Source organism: Brachyistius frenatus, unplaced genomic scaffold, assembly GCF_029030835.1.
Source record: "Brachyistius frenatus isolate BFR_SWC_R1_liver_20210118 unplaced genomic scaffold, ASM2903083v1 Contig_43, whole genome shotgun sequence".
Classification (NCBI taxonomy): domain Eukaryota; kingdom Metazoa; phylum Chordata; class Actinopteri; family Embiotocidae; genus Brachyistius; species Brachyistius frenatus.
In genome coordinates, this window is record NW_027210642.1 from 240,655 (window position 1) to 266,662 (window position 26,008).

At 41.2% G+C, this 26,008-nt stretch overlaps 1 protein-coding gene across 2 annotated transcripts in view; it reads left to right on the forward strand.

Moving 5' to 3' along the window:
* prkcab (protein kinase C, alpha, b) overlaps positions 1-26,008 on the forward strand; it is a 104,244-nt gene that overhangs the window by 27,227 nt on the left and 51,009 nt on the right. For both annotated transcript variants that reach the window (XM_069702749.1, XM_069702750.1), the window contains exon 3: positions 3,022-3,104. In XM_069702749.1, coding sequence (XP_069558850.1) covers positions 3,022-3,104 — 83 coding nt within the window. The remainder of the gene's footprint in view (positions 1-3,021; positions 3,105-26,008) is intronic.

The following is a 26,008-nucleotide window of genomic DNA, read 5'->3' on the forward strand; positions in this document are numbered from 1 at the left end:
TGGAGACAATTTCACTTCTTAATACTGAGTTTCCCAGTCAGTTCCCTGAGCCTGAGTCACAGACAAGATTTATTACAGTGGCATTAAATTTAGAAAAACATTTTTATCAGGAGCTCTTCATTTCTCTTTGTTTGTGTTTCCTCTTCTTTTTTTCTCACTATATTAGAGGATAAAAAAAAAAAAAAACGTACATTTTTGTTGCTTCAGCCCATGCAGAGCAGGTATAAGGCATGTGAGGTGTCTTTGTAGCTTTCTCCTGATTGGCGGGGTGCATGTAACCTCCTGTAAGCTTCCAGCATGCCTCCGTGTTTCAGCCACTGCAGCATATTGGCTCCTACTTTCTTAAGATGGCTTTCAAATCCATGTGTGTATCATTGTGTGTGCATGCCCATGAAAGTCAACAGCAAGGATTATAGTCACAGAGAAACGCTGTCTCTGTTTTGTGTAAGTGTGGGTAAGCTTTCCTGACACACACACACACACACACACACACACACACACACACACACACACACACACACACACACACACACACACACACACACACACACACTCCAAAGCTAGATTTATCCCTTCCACTATACACAGCTTAGAGGCCCTCCTTCACCTCTGAACTGGGATCAGTGTCAAGACAATCTGCTTGGCTCAACACAAGCCACCCGAACGGGTCTGAGATCAGCACTAACCAGAGGCAGCGATGGGCAAGTGGGTGTGTGGCCGAGGGTGTGAGGAGTGCTGATGGATGGAGGGAGAGAGAGAACCACGGACGTCATTACACCCATGATTCACAGATTGTAAGTAGGCTGCAGGGAGGAATAGAGAAACCTGATGATTGCACTCTGAATTAATCCTGCTGAGTAAAACGACATGTTACAGTAGATGAAAACACACACAACAGATTTCATGTGTGTTCTACTCTTCTTTTGCATGTAAGCAAATGTTATCTTAATTTCATTGATGGCTGCTGAGTGGGCAGGATGTGGGATGGGAGCATTGAAAGTTTGACTTGGTGGCAAGTTGGAGGAGGATATGAAGTGAGAATGAATTCTCTGAGGTCAGAATTTGATTTGACACTCTTTCAGGAAATAAAATGTGATTTCAACACTGGTTTGATTCCCGAGCTTTCAAGAAAAAAAGGATCTTGATCTCACCTTTTATGAGTAATTAAAAATATATATTTTTTAAGAAATGGCTGCTGTTCGAAACCCTGTAAGCCCTCCAGCATTTGCCCATCCTGTTTTCCATCTTTATATATGGAAAATGGCATCTATTAATAGATAATTAGTAAATAGTCTGTATGCGAGGTGTTTAGCGGACATTAGTAAATCGCACCATCTAACAATAACCTACATGTATTTAGGGAGCATCTGTAAATTGTAAAGTACCAATAGTCTGAATGTGAGGCCTTCAAAGTAGATCTGTAAATTGTAGCTTCATAAACACACCGGAGTTATTTTCTAACATTCTCAACAGCATAAAAGCTGACAATTTTTACTTTAATATGTGATGTAATTTTAATTTGGTCAAAATGGATTCATAAAATTGGTATTGTATTATGTCGTATCTGTATTAAAGTCAAGGTATTAAAAATACTTGAACGATACCCAGCCACAGCAGGTACAGCCATATAGGCCTATGTGTTCGACCAATTGAACTGTGTCACCCTGCCGGTGAAACTATAGGAAAAGTCAGTGGATCACCATGATCAGTAGCATTCATCCTCTTGAAAACAGGAATATCTAGACAACATTTTATGGCAATCCCTGTGATAGATGTTGAGAAACCAACCTGGTTGTAGAAATCCTCGCCGTCTGCATTTTCACTTGTACAGAAAACCCAGCCTGCTTCTGTTTTTGGGGACTGTACTTTATGAAAATGACAAATGGCACTGATGACAACTTCAGAGCAAGGATAAATCACTGTGGGCTACTATTTTGCTGATCTTTTTATCCGCCTTTCCACTGTTTCTGCTTCGTTTTGTATTTATTTGTCAAAGAGATGAATTCATACTGCACCATGCCACAGGCCCACCACTACACCAGCAGCAAGGACGCATGTAGCCTACCCAAAGAGAAATGCTGTAGTATCAGGTTTGGATTAGGATTATATTGATGTCAACAAAATTATTATGATAAAAATACTAATGATGGTACCAGGGACAATAAAAAGGATTATTTTATCTATCTGTCTGTCTGTCCAACATATGTATAATTAGCTGAACCCCTGCGGTTTCTTGGACTTCTCAGTAAACTCTTTTATTTCATTTTAACCGATGCCCGTCGGATTGGCTGGCAACTGCGACTTGGCTGGCAGAGTTAAGGACAAAAAACACACATGTAGGCAGCTTTTCAACAAGCGAAGCTTATGTGAAAATGTAAAAGAAGAAAGAATGGGGACTGAAAAGATAAATACAGTTGGGGACACAGAGTGCGAGTCAGCTTGTGAGCTATCTCTCACAGATGTCCACGTTTTTGCTTTTCCCTCCAGACTTGTGGCGGCGTGCAAATGTAAATGCCACTGTCGCTGACGTGGGAGCAGTGTCAGGTGTTATGTCAGCCATGTCACGCTGACTGACACTTTGGTGCAGGCGCATCCCAGTTCAGTGGGAGACAATGATACGACCAGCAGCAACCCTAACAGATTGTTAAGAGCCGAGGGCTGCAGAATGCACGAGATCACATACTGACATTTTTTGTGTGGGTGAGTGTGGGTGAACACAGGCACTGGAGTCTGTTTGTCTGTAAGCATTTGAGTGTCCATTCGAGAGAGGCTTGCCAAAGTCACTTTGAGTATGATTGATGATAATCTGCATGCATGTTCTTTCGCTTACTGCCTTTCTCTCTCTCTATTTCTTTCTCTATCTCTTAACCATTTGACTGATAACTTGCATGACACAGAATAAGGATATCTTATTTTGTGTCCATGTAAGAAGCAGATTTAATGTTCAAATGCACTTTATGAGCATGTGAAAACAAGATGAGATGAACAGCTCACTGTAAAATTCTCCTTTTTGTCTCTCAGTGTGCTGTTTTGTGGTCCACAAACGGTGCCATGAGTTCGTCAGCTTCTCCTGTCCTGGAGCCGACAAGGGTCCTGACACAGATGTAAGTACATACTTTATGCGGGACCTTTCCAGCTTTTTCTCTATATGTCCATACACCTGAGTATATAGATCTTCTGTGCTGTCGGGATGAAGATGAGTGTGCAACATTCACGTTTTAGAGTTTCTTTGCATCCATATTTGAAGCATCGTCCACCGTCGTGGCTACAGCTTTGTGTTTTATTAGAATCAGCTTTATTGGCTGAACATGTGAACACACATACGATAAATTTGACTTTGCTTGTTTAACTTAAAGAATTGACTCACAAATATAGTAGGCATATAGCCAAACAATTGTGTCATAACCCTGGCTCTTAAGCTATGACATAAACTGGAAGGACAAGAATGATGGCGATCAGAAAAGGTATTTAATAAGGAAATAAAGACAACAAAAGATCAACAAAAGCGCAGGCGTGCAAACTCCAGTGGAGATGTGTCCTGACCAGGAGAGAGAGAGCGTCCATGGGAGAGCTGGGGACCTGGACGCTCTCTAGGCGTCGAGGACAGGTGCTCCAAATCTGGGCGAACTGTGTAGCCACCTTCAGTGACAATGGAAATAGTTAACACCACTGCGCACACACACACACACACACACACACACACACACACACACACACACACACACACACACACACACACACACACACACACACACACACACACACACACACACACCAGCAGGTCACAAGAGCAACAAAGTTTCATTTTCTTTATATATCCCTACCTTTTTCCTTAAGAGTCTTCATTACATTTATTATATGAGTCTGGACAGACATGGATGTGTCCAGGCAGACAGATCCTACAGACAACATGGTTTTTATTTATTTGTCTAAATTTCAACTTGACACGCAGACAGTAGAAGATGATAGAGCCTCTCTTATTAGTTTCACGCAGAGAAGTCAATTTAGACCATTTGAAACACCTTTGGAACAATAATATATGAAGAGAGTGTTGCTGTATATCACTTTTTATGAAGTCAACCATCTGTAGTCATGTGAAGCACCTCTCTGTTACATTCACTGTTGTGGATCCACTATTTTTGCATCCACACATCAGGCGTGATAACATTATCCCTCATTAGTCTCCTCTCTTTCCTCTAAGCCCATATGACACTGCCGGTTCAGGGCGGTGTTGGAGTTTGGCTTCTGTGGTCCCTTGGGTTACAGTGTCTCTGTTCAGGATGCATGTGCGACCCTGCTGTAACAGTCGAACCTCAGTTCCCTCCTCCCGCAGGCCAGGAAAGGGATCTGTCCTTGGTTAGATAAGAGGTGGAGGTCCAACACAGTCAAAGCATGCACTGATGTCTGACACGCAACCAGTAACAGCAAGGCCATCAATCCACAATGACACAAGCAGTATTTGCATGTATACTGTAAGCACACACACACACGCACGCACGCACGCACGCACGCACGCACACACACACACACACACACACACACACACACACACACACACACACACACACTGTCCCGTCATTTGCATTTTTCCCATCGCGACTGTACCACTGCAAACCCTAAAAAGCCCATTACTTTTGAGTGTTGAGCTTCACCAGACTGAAAGATCTGCTAATGAATTGTTCCTTGCTGAGCTAATTAAGACAAGGAAGCGCACCCACACTCTCTCACAAATAAGAATCACATTGTGTTTTTAATGACACATTGTCTTACACACTTGATTACTGCAGCAACGATACTCTGCTGATTTTCAGGGTTTTCCTATTAAATATCATCTGCAGCCATTCAAATCTTTTAGTAGACAGTTTAGTGAAGCTGTTTACACCCCAGGCATTCAAGAGAACACTTTTGTTTAATGTCCACTGTTTATCAAAGCAATTGCTCTGTATTGGCTTCTTTTCATCTTGGTTTCTGCTTTAATAGTTATCAGTCTTGTCTCCTACCTTCCGAGATCCATTTTTCATTTTCTGTATCACTCCTGGGCTACTTTCTTGTTGTTCATCCATGCATCTCCTCTGCTACGTCTGTCTGTCTTCCTGCTGAACTGTTTCTCATCATCTTTTTCTGCTTCTCTTTTTATCTCTTTCTCTCACTTACTTACACACACACCTACATTACTGGCTTCAAGTGCCCATTGTGAATTTTGGCATGCCTGTTTTTGTGCCCATTATCAACTGACTGTCTTTGGCGCACAGTGAATAGGGAGCCCTTTGGGAATGAACCTCTTTGAATTCCAAATAATGATACAGGACTTTCTCGTACACCAACTGCTCTTAAAAAAAAGAAATACAGAGCACTTAATTTCATTTAGTCTTGTTATTTTTTAACACTTTGCTCAATCAAAACAGTCTCCATGCACCGTAGTTAAACTATAGCGCGGTACTTTTATGTATTAATGAACATTTGTTACATTCAAGCCGAATGAGTTCGCACAAACTTGATTAAGGCTGTAGCTGCTCTCTGTATTTAAAGTAAACATGGAGATAAAATAATAAAATTGTTTGACTTGACTTTCCAAATGTAATCAGAGCAAATGGATACATTTTTGCTGGAGAAATTTTGCAGGGATTGTGACGCCCAAAACACTTTGTCCACCATTTTACAGCTGCAACCGTAGGGACGGAGGAGGCTACACTAGAGCCTTTGATGGAAGCACATGTCGGCAGTGTTTTTGTAATTATTAAGACACAAATTCCACACTGCATGTTTAATTTTACAAAGCTACAAACCAAACAGCAAATTTTCCTGTGGCTCTACCACAAACACCAAAATCGAGTGTCCTCCAGTGGATATATACAGTGTATGTGATTTAATGCATCAATGCATTAACACGTTTCTTTGGATTGAAACTTATTGTTTTTGTTTGCTGTCCAGCCCTCAGAGTGAGTGACAGTGATTCACCAGCATATGCCAACCCCTCCCTCTCACCATCCCTCCATCTACACTCCTCCATCTCGGCTCCACAGCTTCTGAATCGGTGTGTGTGGTGTCATGAATCTGAATCTGGCCTCAGCCTTGGAAGCACACGCATGTCAGTTTTTGTCCCACATACACACTCACCCTCTGCCCCTTTCCACTGTGGGTTGAGGGTGACCCTTGCACCAGCCTCAGTGAGTGAATGGCGTCATCTCTCCGGCAGATGCTTTGATCCACTCAGAACAACACAGAGAAAACGGAGAGGTGTTCACATTAGCATATGAGTGAAAAGTGCTCTCCCTCCTCTTTTTCTTTTTCATTCAGCACATTGAGGCGTAGGTGGTAAATAGTGCTGTATTATCAGTCAAGGATCACTCTGGAGCCAGTGAATGAAGGTGATTCATCCACAGAGAAACAATATGGGTTTCACAACCAGATTACATATCCATAATAGGATCGTTGACCTGATTAAATCCTTTTAAAATGGTCTTTTTTCCTTTTTGTGAGTTTTACTTGATTTCCCCAAGAAATCTTGTTGCTGTGACTACTCTTCCCCAGCCTTCTGTCTTTTTCTCTGTTCATTAACAACACTTCTGCAGAGCATTTGCATGCGTTTCATGTAGGATTTGTTCATAAATTCTGCTTCATATGTTTGATGTATCGAGTGTCTTTGCTATAATGGACATTATTTACATATTTGTGAAACTGGAAAAATAATGTGTTGTATATTTATTGTGTACAATGTTAAAAATATGTTTTAAGACTCAGTTCTGGTATTTTTTTTCCTGAATCAGGTCTGAGTTTTACTGCACACACAATATCAAAGCCTTATATGACCCATATCGACACCCCATCAAAGCAACCAACATCTAGTGAAAACAACAACGAAAATTCTTTAGTAAGTTAGATTATCAGCTCCAGTGACTAAAAGTATGGCAGCATCTAAAGATTGTTTTTTATTATCAGTCAATCTGCCTATTATTTACTCATTTGAATATTTGTTTTTTGAAAGGTAAGAAAAAAAGTGAAAGATCACAATTTTTCGAAATCCTAGTTTTCTGAAGCCCAACATGACATTTTGACTTAATTTTCCTCTCAAGCTGGAACTTGTTCAACTTGAACAAATGCACAGTGAAACAAACTGGTGAAAAGTGATTACTGACTTGACTTACTGCAGTGCTGCTACTGTCCAGATGTGATCCCTTATGTCATGTCTGGACTTTTTTGGGTGGCTTTAGTTCTACTACCAGAAATTGCAGGGGAGGCGACTTAAAAAGCAACTCATCATGTGCTGGAAATCTTTTTTCAAAGACCTACAGAGGTTGCATTTTTCATCTTGCTACAGTCATGGCCATAGACATATATACATAGACGCCACATTGATCACTTCCACACGTTGCTGCAATACGTCAATGCGTCCGCCATATTGGTCCAGGCAAAACTGGGCTGTCATCACCTACAAGTGAATAGGTGAGCTGGAGTTTTCAAGACAAAAAAAACCATAACGTTTCCAATTCCCAACCGCTTTCAATTAGTTGTATTTATATTACAATGTTTATTATCAACGTGGAGTTCAAAATAAGGTTTTCCATCCAGTTGCTTAGAATCTATACACTACAATCTCAAGTAGACACTCAAGAGAGGAGTGTGTATTAACATTAGGCTTACATGAAGTGATATACTTATATGGTGGAAAAGATTCATTGTCATAAGGATTGTAAAAACTCAAGATTTTGAGAACTCCGATAAGTAGGTCTGATGTCACTTGACATTGCAATGTTTGCGGGGAAAGGAAGAGATACACTTGCTCAACGCAAAAATAAGTAATTTTATGGTTAATTTAGGGTGTTGTGCCAGTAAACAATACTAATTACTATAGTGACGGGCAACATAAAGTGTTAACAGCCGTCCCACAAGGCCGTTACTTTGTTGCCGTTAGTTTGCTGGCTGTTTTAAACAGTATGTGCTAAAAACAACATCTAGAAATGTAGTGTACATATAATAATGATTCTGTTTTGTCCCTGTAATGGTGTAAATCAATGATGACAAGGTTGTTTGTCACTGTTCTGTATTCAGACAGCAAATAGAGCAGATTTTCTGACGCTAGCTATTTATGTCTGACCCTTGTGGCCAATTAGTTTGCCATAAACATAATGTTATCATGGCCAAATAAAACCACAAACACTTGTACATTAGTACCTGTATAAGGTTTTACCCTGAGATCTAGTTTGAATAGTACGGTGATTTGAACAATGCCAAGCAGCACACGACTCCGGCATCCTTGCTCCAGTCGTGTCCTACTGAGAAAGGTAGCAAGTTGCCCGGACCAAAATGGCGGCCACGTTGACGTACGATCCAGATGCCAATGCTGCATCTACGTTTTTTGTCTATGGTCACGGCATGTCCTTCCCTGATTTGTTTCACCCCTATCACATGACTCTTTTCCAGGAAAAACAAACATCTGCCTTCACTACCAGCTTGACGTGGATATTGAATCACAGACATTGTTGTCCTTGTTGTCTATACTAGCAGCTATTGTGTAGTTAAATTCTGCTTTTTATAATGATACTACTGCCTATGTGCAAGTAAACTGTTTCTCAAGCGATTTGCGACATTTCCCATTTTCCATCATCAACCGTATGTGGAGTGCTGTTGTTGCACCCTATTTGGGGACCCTAACCAACATAACCAACACTGCAGGTGACTTCTGCTAATTAATCAGCAGCACATGGCTGTGTGGTGCTGAAAGAAAAGTTGTGTTCACTGCCGTATTGAGAGAGGGAGAATTACTAAGGGGGTTGATGCAATTTCAAAAACACCCCGAGGCCGTTCAACATAAGAATTTGGTAATAAATTCTAACTTTGAGAAGTTAGTAATGTTAAAATTGGTTGAAAGCAAGGCAGGGTCTGCAGTCTGTTGTGCTCCCACAGTTTGATCAATGTTATTCTTCTTCAAGTCCTCCTTTGTGCACAAACAGTATATACAAATTTGGGGTTGAAGCCCTGCGGCAAACATAGTCTGTAGTCAAGTATATGGAGCAACTGGCAAGAGACCTCATCAGCCATCAGTCCCATATGCCAGGGACAAATTTACATGCATCTCTGTTGCATTTTAAGGCAGACAATCTGATCATTGAACCAATCACAAATGTTGTTTGAATGAGCGTGCCAAATGGACTTAAATTGGCTCAGTTGGTGTTGACAGACAGAAGATTTAAATTCTACAATATGAATCAGTACTGTTGACATAATGCGCGTAATGAGAATAAATATATTAAAACAAGCACATTTGGAGCTATTATTATTTACTTTGTTTCATCAGTTTCAGTGGAAAGCAGCAGCTCAGCAGTTCACGACACTCTGTTGTCAATCTCTGTGGAGTTTACAGTCTGTTTTCCCCTCAACACGCTATCCACCATCTCATCCAAATTTTGTGTTTCTCCTTCATGCCTTTGGCTTCTCCAGCCAGAATACTGAATAGATTACCAAGAAAAACTTTCTGTGATGTGTATCCATTTTTCTTACATGCAAGAATTTGAGTCCTTGCAGGATTTTGGCTTCTGCTTAGCAGTTCTGCTCTCACCATAGTCATAGCCAATGTCTGTCTGTTGATGGAGGGTTGACAGACTTGTTTGTAATTCATTTATTGGTGGTCCAATGAGGGCGGTTTGCTCTCTTTTGGATGTACACCAGAAAACAAAAGCGAAGGCACAAATCTGTCAGTTACACAATAGCATAAGACTTAAAGGACTTTGACAAGACTGAAATAATGGTTGGATCTGTCAAGCTGTAAAATGTGTTGTTGAGATGTTACATGTGGACTCCTCTGTGTGCCGCTGTGGCCAATTACCCATACACTACACATGACGACAGATTTATGAGTTTATTGTTGAGTAAAGCAGGGTTTTTTTGTTTTTTTTAGATAATGAGGTCTTTACTTGTCAAAGATAATTAGTGATAGTTAAATTTGTATGTAAATGTAATCAGTAAGCATTGAGCTGTCAGTTTCTGGTGGGAATAGCCAATAGGATACTTTCTACTGATGCTGCTTACATCTTCTCACTGTATTGTGAACCATGTCTCTGAAGGCATGGGCTACTTATTTTCAATTGCAAATATTTATTTATAGGAGAACATTTTACTGATTTTTGAGATAAATTACGTGAAAATTGCTTTGTTACAAAGTCTGTAAATAGAGATATGATTTTCATAATCATCTGAAAATCATGACTGAACCTCATTACATATTTAGCAAGTGTAAACAGTTGAAATCAGTGATGATTAAAGGAGGTCAAGAGGTCTAATGTTTTAAGATAATATAGTTTTAGTGCTTGCTGAAAAAATATTGGCATACGTTATTTTACTGCACTAAATTCGGACAAATGACTATTATGAATAATATTTCAATGCTGCTCTGTCTTTGACACCGTTACACGGAATATTAAATTTGTCTTGATGACATGATTATGAGCACACAATCACTCACTGCATGCCTGAATCCCCAGAGGAGCTCATGTTGTTGATGCTCTGCTTATTTGTGCCGAATAACAAGATGGCTGGCTTTTTTGTTGCCTGGTGCACCGCTACCTGTCAACTGTCATTTGCTTACTGTCTACCTGTATAGAAGGGAGGAGTGAGAGAGAAAGTGCCACAGCATCCCAATGAGTCGGATGAAAAGAGTTGAATTTCTGCATGTTTCTGCATCGCTTTGACACATTGACAGCTGGTGAGCTGAAACATGGCAAATCCCTTGTTTCTTTCTTCTCCTCCTTCTGCGGCTGGCAGCTGTGACAGCTGACTGCGCCTGTTTTTTAACCCCAAAAGGTTGCAGCCTCTGTCCTTGCACAGTTACTGAGTAAATGCGCTATTCTGGGGGAATTCTTTCTCTCTCTTATTTGGTCACCGACAATTTAAAAGTATCCTCTAGCCGATGTTTATATTGTCCATCTTACGCTTTACTTCATTTTTTTTTTAACTGAGCTCCTGCACAAATATCAGAGATTTCGGATCTCTCTCTCTCTCTCACTGCACATACATCAGTATTATCAGCATTAGCCTCACCTGGCGTTGCATACAGTAGCCTACATTTCAGTGGCGTCTGGCGCCATGAGCCTCCCAGCCTCCAGCCATTACCTTCCCAGCAGCTCAGCTCTGACCTGCAGCAACAGCTGTGAGAGCGAGCTAACGCTGCTGCTACAGAGCGCAGCTTACACAATATAAAATCTCCCTACATGTTAATGCTGAAGTGCACAGAGAGCAGATTACAGCTTAGAGAGTCGAGCTTCGCTCAGCACATCAACACGTGCTGCAGAGTGCACCCCAAGAGCAGGCAGAGGCGATGAATTAACGTGACATTCACTCAATGCAATATGTAAGTCTGGGAGGTAAATTAAAAGACGAGCGTCTGTCGGTGTGCCATTAATCAAGAGGAACAGATTGGCTCTTTAGATTACAGACGTTATGATTATGCAAGGCCGTAACACTGAAGGGCTGTGGACACGAGGCTGCTCTTCAGTCAAAAATCACAATCTGTCCATGTGTTAAGTAGTAAGCAACATTACTTTAGGCAGACCAGATGTCCCCGACCAACACAGCCTCTGGTAATTCCACACAGATTGCTCTCCGAAAGAGGAATGACGAGCAAATTAATTTTTTTATTTACTACTATTGGACTGACTGCTGCTCGGCAATCTCACTGTCAGACTTCGACCGGATTGGTTGATTTATTTATATTCTTTTACATGTCTACCGACACACAGAAGCTGAGAAAAAAAAAAAAAAAGACGTTTGACGTTTAGGTTGAAGCTGGGTGATTCTAGTTTGTCCCACAAATTAAACAAACAAGCAAAAACAAATGTATTTATAAAAAAAATAAAAAATTATATATATATATATAAATAAATAATCATAGGTATTACGATGACCATGACCAAAGAAAACCAAAAGCAGAATTTAAAGGAAAATGTTGAGAGTTGGGTAAAGACAGTAATTAATCTACAATACTGTTCATGACATGTAGTGTTCATAGGATACCAAAGTCCAATGTTTTAATCATCAGAAATCAATAAAGCTCAAAAATCTCTGACCAGCGGGAAAATGTGAGCAACTACATAAGCTGCTGATTTAATTAGAGATATCAAATTGCAATCTGCAGATACTGGTCACATGCCTGGTTACATAAGTCTGTGTTTGTTAGTTAATGAATGTTTGGGCTGCTTAGGGAAACGGTTATACTGTACACCTGTTGTCCCAAGGCAGGAAACAGTAATGGGGAATTGGAGAATACCAGTGATATTAAACATTGAATACCTTCATCTGGATATTAAACTACAGAAAATAGATAATAGGTGTTTATTTGAAATTGTTATTAATGGCTCTCAACACTGCCTGGCTTGGAGTAAGAATATCATGTAAACAGTCTACTGTGCCAAGTCGCACACTTAATTGCACAGGAAATATATCAAACATATTTTCCACAGTAAGTACATATTTTAGTGTTATCACTGCCATGTTTACACGTTTTCTTGTGCCTGGGTGTGAGAGCAGGGATACACTTGGCATCAGACGGTCTCTTTTTTAGTGCCGTTGATGGGGTGTCCAAATGAAAACATTGCACGTTGCCTAAATGCAGCACATGTAAATGTTGGAGTGTGACCAATGCTGTTTTACATGACTGTCCCCAGGCTATGCTGCAGAGAGACGGAGAACACTCACACGATGAAGCACACAGTCTGCTTCTCCTCGCCTCAGGTCCCTCTGCCCTTATTATCTGTCATCCAGCTTGCGTTTATAAAAATGGCCACCGTACCAAAACACACTCAGTGGGGTGTCTGTACTGTAGCGCAGCCACCAGCTGACTTCTGCAAATGCCTGCCTCTGTTACTGTAAAGCAGCGTCCGCCCTGCACGGCAGTGGGTGGGCCACAATTTAAAAGGTCTGAGCCAGTGGGCCAATAAATCAGCAATTTGTCTCTCAAAGCTCGCATTTTGTTTTTCTGTGTTGGTTCACAATACGTGCTGGATAGTTTGCAACTACCTACATTCATGATGGTTTCATTATTAAACAATCTGTCATTTATTTTCATTAGTGGCTGGGGTTCAGGAAGGAGAGCATGTTGTCCAGTAATGACAGGGTCGACACATGTCACTGTCCACATGCCCCAATGGTCACCACAGAGCCTTGCATGGTAGCCTGCTGCCATAGCAATTAAAGGCAGCCATTTACCATTTTATAATTTGTATATACAATTTACAGCAGCGATGTGAAAGAATGATGTGACTAGTGTGAGATGCTGCACTCTCTCACCTTGTTGCTGAGGCTTTGTACTAGATAGTGTCTTACTTGGGTGTATGTGGAATGTGGGTTGTCATATTAAGGTAGTGTTAGCATCTAATCCTGTGAGCTACCAAGGTGTTGGATTTATGAAAATAGGTAGTTACCATGGACTTTATAAAGTGAATGTAGCTTCCGAGTCTGAAAAGTGAGGCCAGTACAGAAGTGCCTTAAACTGAAATACCACAGAGGGCTGCTAGGGGTTGGCTCCTAAAAGGTTCTGACTCCATAGACTCCCATTTCAACTTCTCTCATTAAATACAAAGTAAATTCCTTTTTTTCCAAGTCATTATGGTGTGGTCAGATCCACCGTCCTCCTCCTTCCTCCTCTGCTCATCCAAATTTGCTCACTTCGGGCTCCAAATTGCATGATTGCTATGGCCAAAATCCAAACTCAAGGCTTCACAACAGCAGCTCACAAGTCTATAAGTGACATCACTGTTGGTTGTTGCTTGGTAGTAAAACTAGTCGACCCTTGAGGTGTTGTTTTGCAATAATATGGCACTCTGTGTGTACTTTAAAACCAAACTATCATGATTCATGTTGGGTTGAGTACCTCATGACCTAACTGTCTGATTGGGTCAGTGCTAACTGTACTGATTGATTTAATGGGTCTTAATGGGACGGTGTTGTTTTTAATGTAGTTACATGTTATGACAAGAAAATGCATTCAACATGTTGTTATACCTTTTTTTTTTTGCCGGTACAGAAACTTTGTTCACGAGAAAACAAAACAAAACTGTTCAAAGGAATTTGTCCTGTTTAATTTTCCTAATTCAGTGTTTTATCAAGAAGCTGTTGATTTTATTATAGCAACTATAGCTTTCAGATAGCTTTAATTAAACGGTCGTAGTGAAACCACACTGTTACTTCAAACTACTGCTTTCTTCCTCTCCTCTAAGGTTCAGCTAGATAAAAAAGGAAATGTGGCTCCAACAGCTGCATAAAACAACACCAACTGGCTCCTCCGCCCTCCTCTGTGTGCTTTCCGGAAGAAAACATGTTTAATAATGTGATTATGTAATACCATTGTGTGTGTGTATGTGTTTGTGTGTTCATATATGTGGCGTACAGTATATTTGTGTGTACTCCACAGCATGAGTGATGAATGGAGCTTCCTTTTGCTTATTAACCGTGCGCCCCATTAAAATCCACTTGCAGGCTGACAATGACAGAGGCTTTCTGCCTAAATAAACCGCAAAGACCTGGAGAGGAAAAGGAGCACATGAACAGGAGGAAACGAGTGCAACCTCATTATAAAGAGAGAGGAGATTTACTAGAGTTTCAGCATAACATCTGGGTTAGTGCTAATAAAGTTTAAATTATTAAAAAATTATAAGCAAAACAAAAACAGACATAATATCAGTGGACACTGATGATTAAATCCTCAGGCTCATTTCAGCCCACACCACTGGCATGTTGCACACGGGACGCTTCGTTTCAAATCTTGTTAGGTTAAAGAGTCAAAGAGCTAATGGAAAAACAGTTCCACAGCACAGTTTTTCCAGCCATAGCGTGATCAATGCATTTGTTATGGAAGGTAATTAAGGCCTGATCATCTCAAAGATAAACACAGATACTATATCAGCACAAATAGAACCATTCATCTCACCTATCAACATGCCTCGCATGTCAATTATGTCTAACTTCCTTATGAAATGTTAATTAATGGGAGTAGGTTATGTGTGGATGAGAATTCATTTTCTCCTTTTAATAAGGGGAAATCAAAGTGTGCTGAAACGTGCTCGTCCTGACATTTTCAGAGGGCGAAGGAAGTGCGGCTATAAAAAAAAAAGGCTTGCAGAAAAAGAGAGCTTTGTGGGCAGGCAAAGACAGGGCAGCCGGTTATAAAGCGTGTGAAGACTTTGGGAATTAAGACATCAAGTAAAAAAGCAGACTGGCAATTTGAATATGGGCAATGAGATTCTATCAAAGTTTTTATTAAATTAAGAGGAATTTAGTGAATCTTCTCCTGTGGAAAAATACAGAAAGCTGCTTTACCTGAGGTCCTGGGGACTCATTTATAACCTTTATATACCTAAACAAAACAAAAAAAGGGAACCTAAAAGAGGTATATGCTACTCCCCCATGCAAAAGACCCCCAGCAGTAGCAGACACGCTGATAGTGGGATTAAAAAAAAAAAATTCACTGACCTTTGAATATGACCATTTTATTTGTGACCCCATTGCTGTGGCCATTAAAAAAAAAAAAAAAAAAAAAGTGCTTTCTTTCTTCAACCTCACACACAAGCACTTCCATTTCTGCACTTCCGTTTTCGCGACGATTCAACAGAAAGAACCACTAACCAGCAGGCTCATTTCCACTCATCAACATTCATGAGGTGCTTTGCATTGGCCATTGATTGTTAAATGTGGCTGTGTAGAGGGCCGGATATGATGCTGATCTACGTGCACATATGCAGGAGAACGTTATATGCAAAGTGTGCGTGTGTGCGGTTTTAAAAATCTTAATTTCTTTTTTTGAGGACACTGTTTTGGCTTTTGTGCACAACGCATGGACACTTTTAGGATGGATCCTACGTAATGTTTCATAAATGAGTCCTTATGTCTTTTTAAAGAAGCAGGAAAAGTAGGAGGAGTGTACATTAGGGATGGCCAGAAAAGTAATGTGAAGTAGGAATCAGCACATGGATGGTCAGGCAAGGATGGGCAAGTGCAGAATGGGGGAAATCTACAGTGTTGTCACTTCTCCTTGCATGAACCCAGAGTGGGGAAAATAGAGCAAAGAGGGAAGTCTGGGAGCTGTAGAGCTTTCTGCCTGCAGGAAGATGGAGGGGGGAAAGAGGGTATACGTAACAGAGAGAGAGAAGAGGGAGGAGAATGTGGTTTGTAGTATGTTGTGTCTGTCAACAGGACAATGCCTACCGGCCTGTGTTGAACGAAAGGAGGAACAGCAATCAGGGCACAATGGAGATGAGGAGTAATTAGCCTGCCTGCGAGATGAACCTGTAAGTGGCCTTAAAACCCACACATATACCGACTCACTGACAGTTACAGGAATGACTGATGATGAGTATCAGTACAGCCCATGATCACACTTGTATATTTGTGCATGTGTGACTTTCGTCATCGTTTGCTAGTGTTGGGGTGTTCTTCCTGCTGGGCTGCGTATGGTGTGTATGGTGTGTATGGTGTGTGTGTGTGTGTGTGTGTGTGTGTGTGTGTGTGTGTGTGTGTGTGTGTGTGTGTGTGTGTGTGTGTGCGACCTGCCCTTCTGTTTACCAGCTGCATATGCTCTCTCATTTCGCACATTTTAGGGTCATTTGCCCTTTCACACATTTTTTTTGGTCCTCTTATTTCTCTCTTTTTCAGTGCAGAATCAGATAAAAGACCTCTTAATATTGTGTCAATCAAATGTGTGTAATTATATTTTGACACACAAAGTTGGTAAAACTGATATTTCATTGGATTAGTTAGACTGTGCATACTTACTGACTGAAAAATAGATCAAAACATGGTGTAGAGCAGAGCAGTTTGACCACAAATCAACATGCATGTGTCGACCTTCAACTGTGGTCATGAACTCTGAGATTGGTCCTCATCACTGGGGACAGAGGCAGGAATTAAGACATCAGGAAGGAGCTCGACCACTGTTCCTTCATGTTGAGAGGATATGGCTGATGGGGTTTGCACATCTGATCAGGATAGTTTCTGGTCGCCTTCCTTTGGAGGTATTCTGTGCATGTCCTATTTTCTGTTTCTCAACCTACTTTAATATAAGCATATAAAAGTGGGAAAACAGAGTATAAGGTTGCTGGCTTTTAAACCCCTAAATCAATCAGAACTTTACATTACTGCTCAGGTAAACTTGTTTTAGCCAATATTTTGTATTCATAATGTGTTTGTGTCTTTAGCTACATATCTCTGTCAGGCATCTACACAGTTATACACACACACACACACACACACACACACACACACACACACACACACACACACACACACACACACACACACACACACACACGCACCGTTTGCTGCCCCAGAAATGTCAGTCTGAGCCGGCGCTTGTGGCTGCCGTGTTACTGAAGAGAAGAGTTGCTCAGAGAGGTGGACTATCGAGGAGTTTGGCTTGCCTGACATGTTTGTGTCTCCTGGGCTGACGTGCTGTGTTATTGTGACCCATTGTACTCCTCACACTAACCTACTTTGATCTCTTTTAAGTTGAACTTCCTCTGTTTACCTCAGGCGCCTGGTCCATTTCTTCAGATTACACTTTTGCAAAACTTTGTAAGTGGCTGTTACCAGCTGTACCAACTTTGACTTTCTGAGTGAATAATGTATCATTTCATTCTCTGTGATACCACATGTCCACAAACCTCGCCAGTCCATGCTCTGTCCGCAAGATAAATGAGTCCAAAAACCTGACTGAAAGGTCTAACCTTATCCAACTCACAGACGACAACAACAGAATCTTTTGTCTCTGCGCTTCACATCTAAGATGCCTATTTTGTCTTTAATTATTCCAGACACACAAGCACTCATCGATGGACGTAATTGCTGAATGAATGGAAGCTCATTTAGTGCAGACAGACTAATGATGGTGCCACATCCTGCTCCCCACTGAGGTGAAGTGCAGAAGATGAATAATCATAAAAGCTGCACTCTCAGCAGGTGAAAGACTTGGAGTGGCCTGTTGGGGAATGTTTCAGATGAGAAAGCGCGCCACATAGCCTGACCTGATTTAATAGCGTAATGGCTGCGTGTGAACAACACCTCACTGTTGAGCATAATTTTATGAAGCTCAAATTGGGTTTTGCCAACAATGATTAATGTGCATAACAATGCCTCAGAGGGCATTGAGATTATGGATAGCAGAGGTGGATTTAGTTTTATCATACATTCTCTTCACGTTGAAATGTCATTTTGATAGGTGTGTCTCTTGCTCCTTGGCATTTAACAAATCCGAAATTGATATCAAGGTTAATTTTGTTGTCTGACTCTAGTAAACTTGGAGATTAAGTCTGGTTTTTGGTTTGATTTGCTTATAACAAAACCAAATTGAGCTTGTTGGGTTGTCAGGTGTCCATAATTCTGTAAAATCTACAGTAGCATTACAGCGCTGATGAGCATTTCTCCCTCCTTCCCTCCTTCATTTCCCTTTGACCTCTTTCTTCACACTTTCTTCAGGTTCATCATTTCTTTCCAGCAGCTCCTGCAGTTTGCTCGCATTGCCGTTCAGTCATCACAAATGCAACAGCGAAAACTGGCCAGGGACACGAGACCTGCTTTGCTGTCATAAACGCAGCTCTCAACACTCTTTATAATAGACGCACAAACAAATGCAGAGTGCAGATGTGTGTCCTGGCTTGATCTCTCTCCGCCCGCAGCCCATGGGTTGTGTGAAAAGTATTTGGTCAGCAGGAGCCAATGTTTCTGTCTGTAATGCACAGGACAGAAAATATGAGGAACTTGAAACTGTTTTAATCTGTATTTTTATATTAATAATTGGGGAGAAAGACTGCATGTAAAGTGAAATGTGTTGCTCACAGTTGAGCCCACAGAGAAATATTACCGAGTTGGTTCCCTAGTGTAGCATATTAGCATTTGTAATGCTTAAATGCATACCTCAGGTCATTAGCGATGCAGGATTATATCACACTCTCTCTAGTTTATTCATTTAGTTTGATAAAGCACTCCGCTCCCTGTTATTCCTCAAACTGTTTGTCTTTAACAATGTTCTGATGTCAAAATGTCAAAAAATGACCCGCCATATCAATATGTTAATCTTTTCTTCATTAGGTCATACTGGGGGAAAAAAAAAAAAAACTGTTGAAATACAGACACAATCATGAGGAAACATGTTTTAGTAGTTTATTATGACAAAGATGTTGGCGCAGCACCTGGGTTACAGGTTGGTGATAATACATAAACGCTGTGTTGACAGTTTGTTTCTGCTGCCTCCAAATGGCCAAATATCTGTTGCTGTAGGCATGCTCATTTGCTCAGAGCTGAGACAGCTGACAAGTGAGAAAATTAATTGGAAGTAAAAGGACAAGTAGTAGCTAGTCATTATCTGGTTCTAGCTGTTCACATGTGAGGATAAGCTGCTTTACTTTGACCATATATCATTGTAAACTGAACATATGGTTTGTTGCGTCACTAATTTTAGCCTAGCAATTATACCAGGATGTTGCCATACTACATTTATAAACAAGTTATAGTGCAACTGAAATTAGATTTTGTCCTACACAAACAAAAAGGGAGAATGTTTGTTTTTTTATTCTCTTGTTTCATTATGGTGCCCCCCCTTGTTAATTTCTTTAATTAATAAAAAAAAAAAAAAAAAAGCAAGTATCTTTTATATATAAATATATATATATATAAATATATATATATAAAAATATAAATGGGCGTAGTTTCCTGGTCTGAAATATTAGGCTGCATTACAACCGAGTGCCACAAGAGGTTGGTGCCAAAAAGCCTTTGGCTCCATAGACTCCCACTCAACTTCTCTCATAAAGTCAACACAAGGTTTTTGCACAAGTTCTTATGGTGTTGTTAGCTAAAGTCACTCCATCTTATTCGTTTTCTGGCGGTCCATCTGAAAATAATCGAATCATTCATTAGAAAATAGGCCTCAAAAAGGCACATTTTTGGGTGCGTGTCTGTTTGATTGACAGGCCTGTAGTACATTCAGGTTACCAAAATCAGTGGGCGGGACGTAGTATGGTCGGATTTCCAATCAGATTGAATCAAATCTGGTGACCAGCTCATCAAAATATGGTCACTTCTGGCTCCAAACCGCTCCGAGCTAGTAAGATAGCGACAGCCGTAAAGTCAAAGTTGAGGCTTCATAACAGCCGCTCACAAATCAATGGGTGACGTCACTGTTGGTTGCCCGCTTAGTTTGGTTTAGCACAGTCAGAGTGACATCACAGGAGTCTACTACACAACTCCAGAGCCACAAACGATAACACATATTAGCTTCCCTGCTAAAGTCATTTTATCTAACTTACAAACACACATCTTGTCCTGCACCTTTGCTTGTTGAAGCTGACAAACAAAACATTCTTCATGACACTTTTTCATGAAGAATGTTCTGCTCATGTCAGCTGTAGCACATTAAACAGCATGAGAACATACCTGCAGTATCAGTAAGCTCGTCAGCTGCTGGTTGGGACCTTATTCTTCAAAATCACTGCTAATAATACACTGCCTGCTGTTTGTTTACTGTAAATGTTGTTGCCCATACCCCTACTGTCAATCAAACACAGACTGAAACACACCAGCTGGGAGTTTTACTAGGCACTTCATCACTTCCAGATAATCAAGTAGTGCAATTGAATTTATCAGATGAGAGTTTTATAAATAACTTATACACCTACACTATATCAGGTGGTGTGTGAGCCTTTGCATCTACTCATGCCTACCCCTACCTTTGTTTATATGCGTGTGTGTGTGTGTGTGTGCGTGTGCGTGCGTGTGTGTGTGTGTGTGTGTGTGTGTGCGTGCGTGTGTGTGTGTGTGTGTGTGTGTGTGTGTGTGTGTGTGTGTGTGTGTGTAATTGCAGACAGGCGGGTAAACAGTGTGTGTTTGCCGGCAGACGGCAGCCAGGGAGCTGACCTATTCCTTAGACTGGAGGCGGAGGCAGCTCAGTGTTTAATGTCAGCACCAGGGAGGGACCACAGGAGAGATGTGGAGGGGTGGCAGGGAGGGGAGGAGGGGGGGTGTAATAGGTTTTTGTTACATTTCAGTCCAAAATACATGTTCCTTTACCCCCTGAATGATGATATTCAAAAGTGGCTAAGAGGTGTCACGTATCAGCTTTGCTCTCTTGAAAGTGGGTCACTACCTGTTGACTTGTTTACTGTAATGAGGTTTTTGCTTGTTTAATACATCATTCATCTTGACTGACTCGTCTTGTCATACCCACACCTTTTTTGACTATTTCACAGCTTACACCTAATAATTTTAACAAATTAACATTTTTATGTCAAATACCACCTTTTTTCTCTTAAAAGAAAGCCTGTTGCATGATGTCAATCTCAACCCAAGGTCCACTTGCTCACTTTCTGTGGATCTTTTGACTGTATTGCACAACCTCATTGGCGCTGTAGATGTTCAAGACTTCAATTATTTGTGAATCTGCGTGGACTGAAAGGCAGTCGACAAAATGATGCCGTTTACCGTCTTCTCTTTGAGCTTTCTACAGCACCACGCAATCATTTACCTATTAACTTATCCTAGTTTGATCATCTATGTACTATACTGTCAAGTCAATGTTGTGTGATGCTTCCGTCTAAAGTAAGGATTAAAGTGACAGTTTTCTGATCTGCCACCACTGTTCTTAAAGTTTGGTTAGCCCTTCATGCACCAAACCTACTCGGTTGAAGTTAGTGATGATCGTAGAGATGATAGTAATGTGACTAAAATGTCAAGCAGGTCAGCAAACAGCTGTCTCTTTACATATTCATCAGACACGGAGCAACATCAGTGTTCAATTGAATATGTAGTCCAATAGTCACTCTCCTTTAAGCTCTGTTTTTGGTCTCCATATACAGTGCTCGGCTTATACTGCTAAGTAAATAGTGGCTTTTTTGTTGTTGCTAAAAACAGTTGCTTACTGTGGCCTAAAGGAATGAGCCTGAATCAAAACAGTAAAGTTGCAGGTTGTGTAACCAATGCAATGTGTAAAAATGTTTTCACATGTAACTAAGATGAACTACAGAGTTTAGTGTTCATTTTTTGGATGTTGGTCAATATAGGAGACACCTATATACATACCGTTTATAACTGAAAAGAGTGACATTTAGGTTTATGGAACATGATATTTGAGGTCAAAAGAAAACAAAGTTGGCTGTTAGGGTGAAGGATATGTGAACTGTGAGCCCATCCGTGCAGGTTGACCTCCTTCCCCAGAGGTTTTCATGCACTATTACGACATCACGCTACCTCTGACTTCTGCCTGAGAGACAAAAGTCCTCATTTGTACAACTACAAGAGGTCTTTGACTGGTTAGGTGAAGAAGAGAGGCTGTCTCGGGTAAATCTACAGCTGAAACAGGGCAATCAATTTTCCCCATGAGGCACCAGGGTTGAGAAGCCATGCTGAGGTCTCCTGTCTGCCTCCGTGTCTCCGACAAAGCCACCGTGGTTTGTGCTGCTCCGCTGGCGATGTCACCTCACCGGTCTTCCCTCCCCCCTTGTCTTCCCTCCTCACCCTTCCGCCCTCTTGTCTCCGCTTCCTGGCTCATCAACATTACATAATGCTCTCTTTAAGAAAAACATGTCTCAAGGCTTTTGGCTGAGTCCTCTGGGTATATTTAGGCATTTCGGGGTATATGAGTTTGTGTGTGTGCATTCATGTTTACAGAAATGTGTGTGCACCTGTGTGTGCTTTAGCTCTCCAGTGTGTGCACCGTCAGTATTTAGCTAGGGGATATTTGAGCATTGGGGGAGCTTGTATGACTCAAGACTGTCTCCTCGGAGAACAGACAGAATCAGCGTCCTACTTTATAGTCTCAGGTAGAGCACAGTGAAACATCTACCATACGCAGACTTACTGATTTGCACCATTTTACAAGAACAATTAGTGATATACCGACATTTGCATGAACTCTCCCGTTCTCCTGTGCTTCTTTTTTCTCAACAGAAAGTTATGGATGCTGTGACTTCTGCTGTGCTACAAAATGTGTGAACAGACAGTGAAATACTCCTAGAAGCTTGGCTCTGTTGAGCTTCTAGGAGTATTTCGCTATCTGTTCACACAGGCATATCTCTATTTCTCTGTGTTCCTCTGATTCGTTTCTCGTCGTCTCTTATAGTAAAGTCGCAGTGACCAGACAGAACCACACCATTAGTAAGGTTAGTTTTGGTTAGAGACGAAACACACAAAGCCTCTCAAGGGTGGGTTCAGAAGTACTGACTATCTTTAGAAATATATGTGATTCATTAATATCCTGTTGGTCCCACCAAAGTGGCTTCAACCCTTCAAGGCATATACTCTACTAGACCTCTACCAACATATGAGCAGCAGATGCTTTAAGTCCTGCTGCGAGTTTCCAGTTCATGGCGTCTCCCTCTGTGGACTAGTGTTGAAAGATGCTGACAACTTTTTGACCAAGAGCCCCTCACATTGACATATTCCGACCTCATCATCAAACTATTTTGCCCTCGTCAAAGTTGCACACCTGCCCTTTTTTCTTTTATCCCCAGACCTTGACGTGCTGTTGTTAGCTTCATCTGTGGATGTGATCCATAAATGCTCATTTACTCACACTGTCATTTTCCCTCTCTTTCAATCCTCGTCCACACTCCTCAGTTGGTTGCCAACTTCCTCCGCCTGTCTTTGGGTGCGAACATGCTGATGCAGGCGTTACACCCCATGGTGTTCCCATCTCCAGCAGCGACGTCAAGAGGGATGGCCCTTCCTGACGGTTACCTCGGGTGACTCATCTCACACCGACATAAGAAAAAGAAGAGGAGGATAAATAGGGGATGAAAAACCTCTTACCAGAGTTGTCACTTTTTGATAATTAAACACACCGGGCTGTATGGGATGCTCCACAAGAGCACACACGCAGCAATTTTTTTTTTTTGGTACACTTTATTAATCCCCGAGGGGAATTCAAAGGCATGTCAGGAGTGGGAGGACGTCAGTGGGACACCTTCAGCCATACATTTGTTTTAACTGCGTGCTCCCTGCTTTCTCATTTATCTCTCGTCAAGCTTTGTCGCTTTGTTTGTTCCCCTCTCCTTTCTTCTTGTCTGGTTTTACTGCATATCTCTCTGCTCCACTCCTTTTACCTCCCTTGTTTCCCTATGTGTTTTCCACCACATCGCCCTCCTGCTTCTCCCTCTGTCGCTGTAAGCACAGAAGCCCTGTGGCCTCATTAAACTGTCACTGATCCCTCCTGCCGTGGCCAAGGCCAAAGGATCATTAGTCAGCTCCGTCTGAGACGCCCAGCCTGACAAGAATAGATCAGCCCAAACTACCAAACCTCTAATGTTCTCTAAATGTCTTGATCGCAATCAGGCCTGTGCAGACGCCGCCGCAAACCCTGCCTTAAAAAATGATCGATCATTTGAGCCGTGGCATGTTCAAATTGATGTGTGAAATATTTATGTTTTCACACAAGGGCTGCGTAATTGGATATTTGTGTAATGAGTGGGTTGATAATGTGTCATGTGCCTCGCCTGTAAGGATCTGCATCGCTGCGACATTCATATGTCCTCGTTATTTTTCATAATCTAAATGTCAGGACGGGTTATCACCTCGTGTATCTCAGTGGAGGGTGAAGGAGTCAAACAATACTCCAAGTCCAATATAGTTAATGGGACCAGTCACAATAATTTGACAGGGACAGAGGGAAAAAAATGCATACTAGACTTTAGTCTGGTTTAATGCACATTAAAGTGGTGGATAAAAGGTCGTGCCCAGAGAGAAATTATATCATCCTGTAGATTATATTGTGATTATAATTTTTTTTTTTTTTTCCCAAACATCAAACAACATCTTTGTAAACACAAAATTGAGGGCTGTTTGTCTGAATCAAAAAAGCTCGTGGTAAATTTTATAGCTCTAATTCCATTTACTGCATCATCATGACTTTTTCTGAGAAAAATTGCTTTCGTGACACATCTTGACTGTCACTTTTCCTTTTTTCCAGTGTAGTGTTTGAGAAAAACATTGTGTTTGCACTTGTCATGTCGGAGTTTCATCGTAATCCTCATTTGCAAAGATAAATAATTAATAATGTCATTGTATTTCCTTAATTCAACACAGACTCTGCATCTGCAATCATCTGGTTTAAAAACAAAGTACATCCAGATGACAGACAATAATCATTGTTAATTAAAAACATCTTTACGAGAATCATTTCTCCTCAAACCTTTTGCCGTTCCGATCTTTATCTCTTTTTTTTTCTAGTTTGCTTACAGTTTTATTATTTTCTTATCTTTACTAAGATCCCTGATTTTCCTCCTTTACTGTCCCTCAGATGGATGCACATTTAGCAAATGAATGGTTGTGACCGGTCACATGCACTGTACCAGATGCATTCAGTACTATTAAAGCTGTAGTACTTCCACAGCGAAGCCATATACATTTATCTCTGATGAACTGTACAGCCACAGGTCAGAGGTCCATCTTCTGTAAGGCGAACACCTGTCATATCATCAGTGATACACCCTTCTGTCTAATCAGGAGAGTATAGTATGTATGGATAAGCCAGCTGAGGATGTTCCCGTATCACTAACACCTCGTGGATTAGCAGCCCACTGACGAGCCAGCTGTTGATCTTTTGGCTTCAACCTCATGCTGCATAACTCTTAGATGATCTGAAAGCTTTCAGTCAACAAGTAATTTGCAAGTTGCATGTAGCTCAGGCTCGTGCAACAGTTTGGGGGAAAGCTGCATGTTCAGCACTTGCATTGAGAAAGGACAAAGAGACAGAGAGCAGCTGTGTTGCTTATGTAATTGCGGAGACGTAAATAGTGCAGGACACGCGTTTGTATCCACACGCACGATCAAGTGGTACGGTGGTAATCGTCAGCTTTTTGGACGCTGGACAGAAACATCAGGGGCCAAAGTGGAAACTCTGCCAGGACATCTGACATAATCCACGCTCACACATGTTAGTGCGCACAAGATAGACACACACACACACACACACACACACACACACACACACACACACACACACACACACACACACACACACACACACACAGCGTGAACG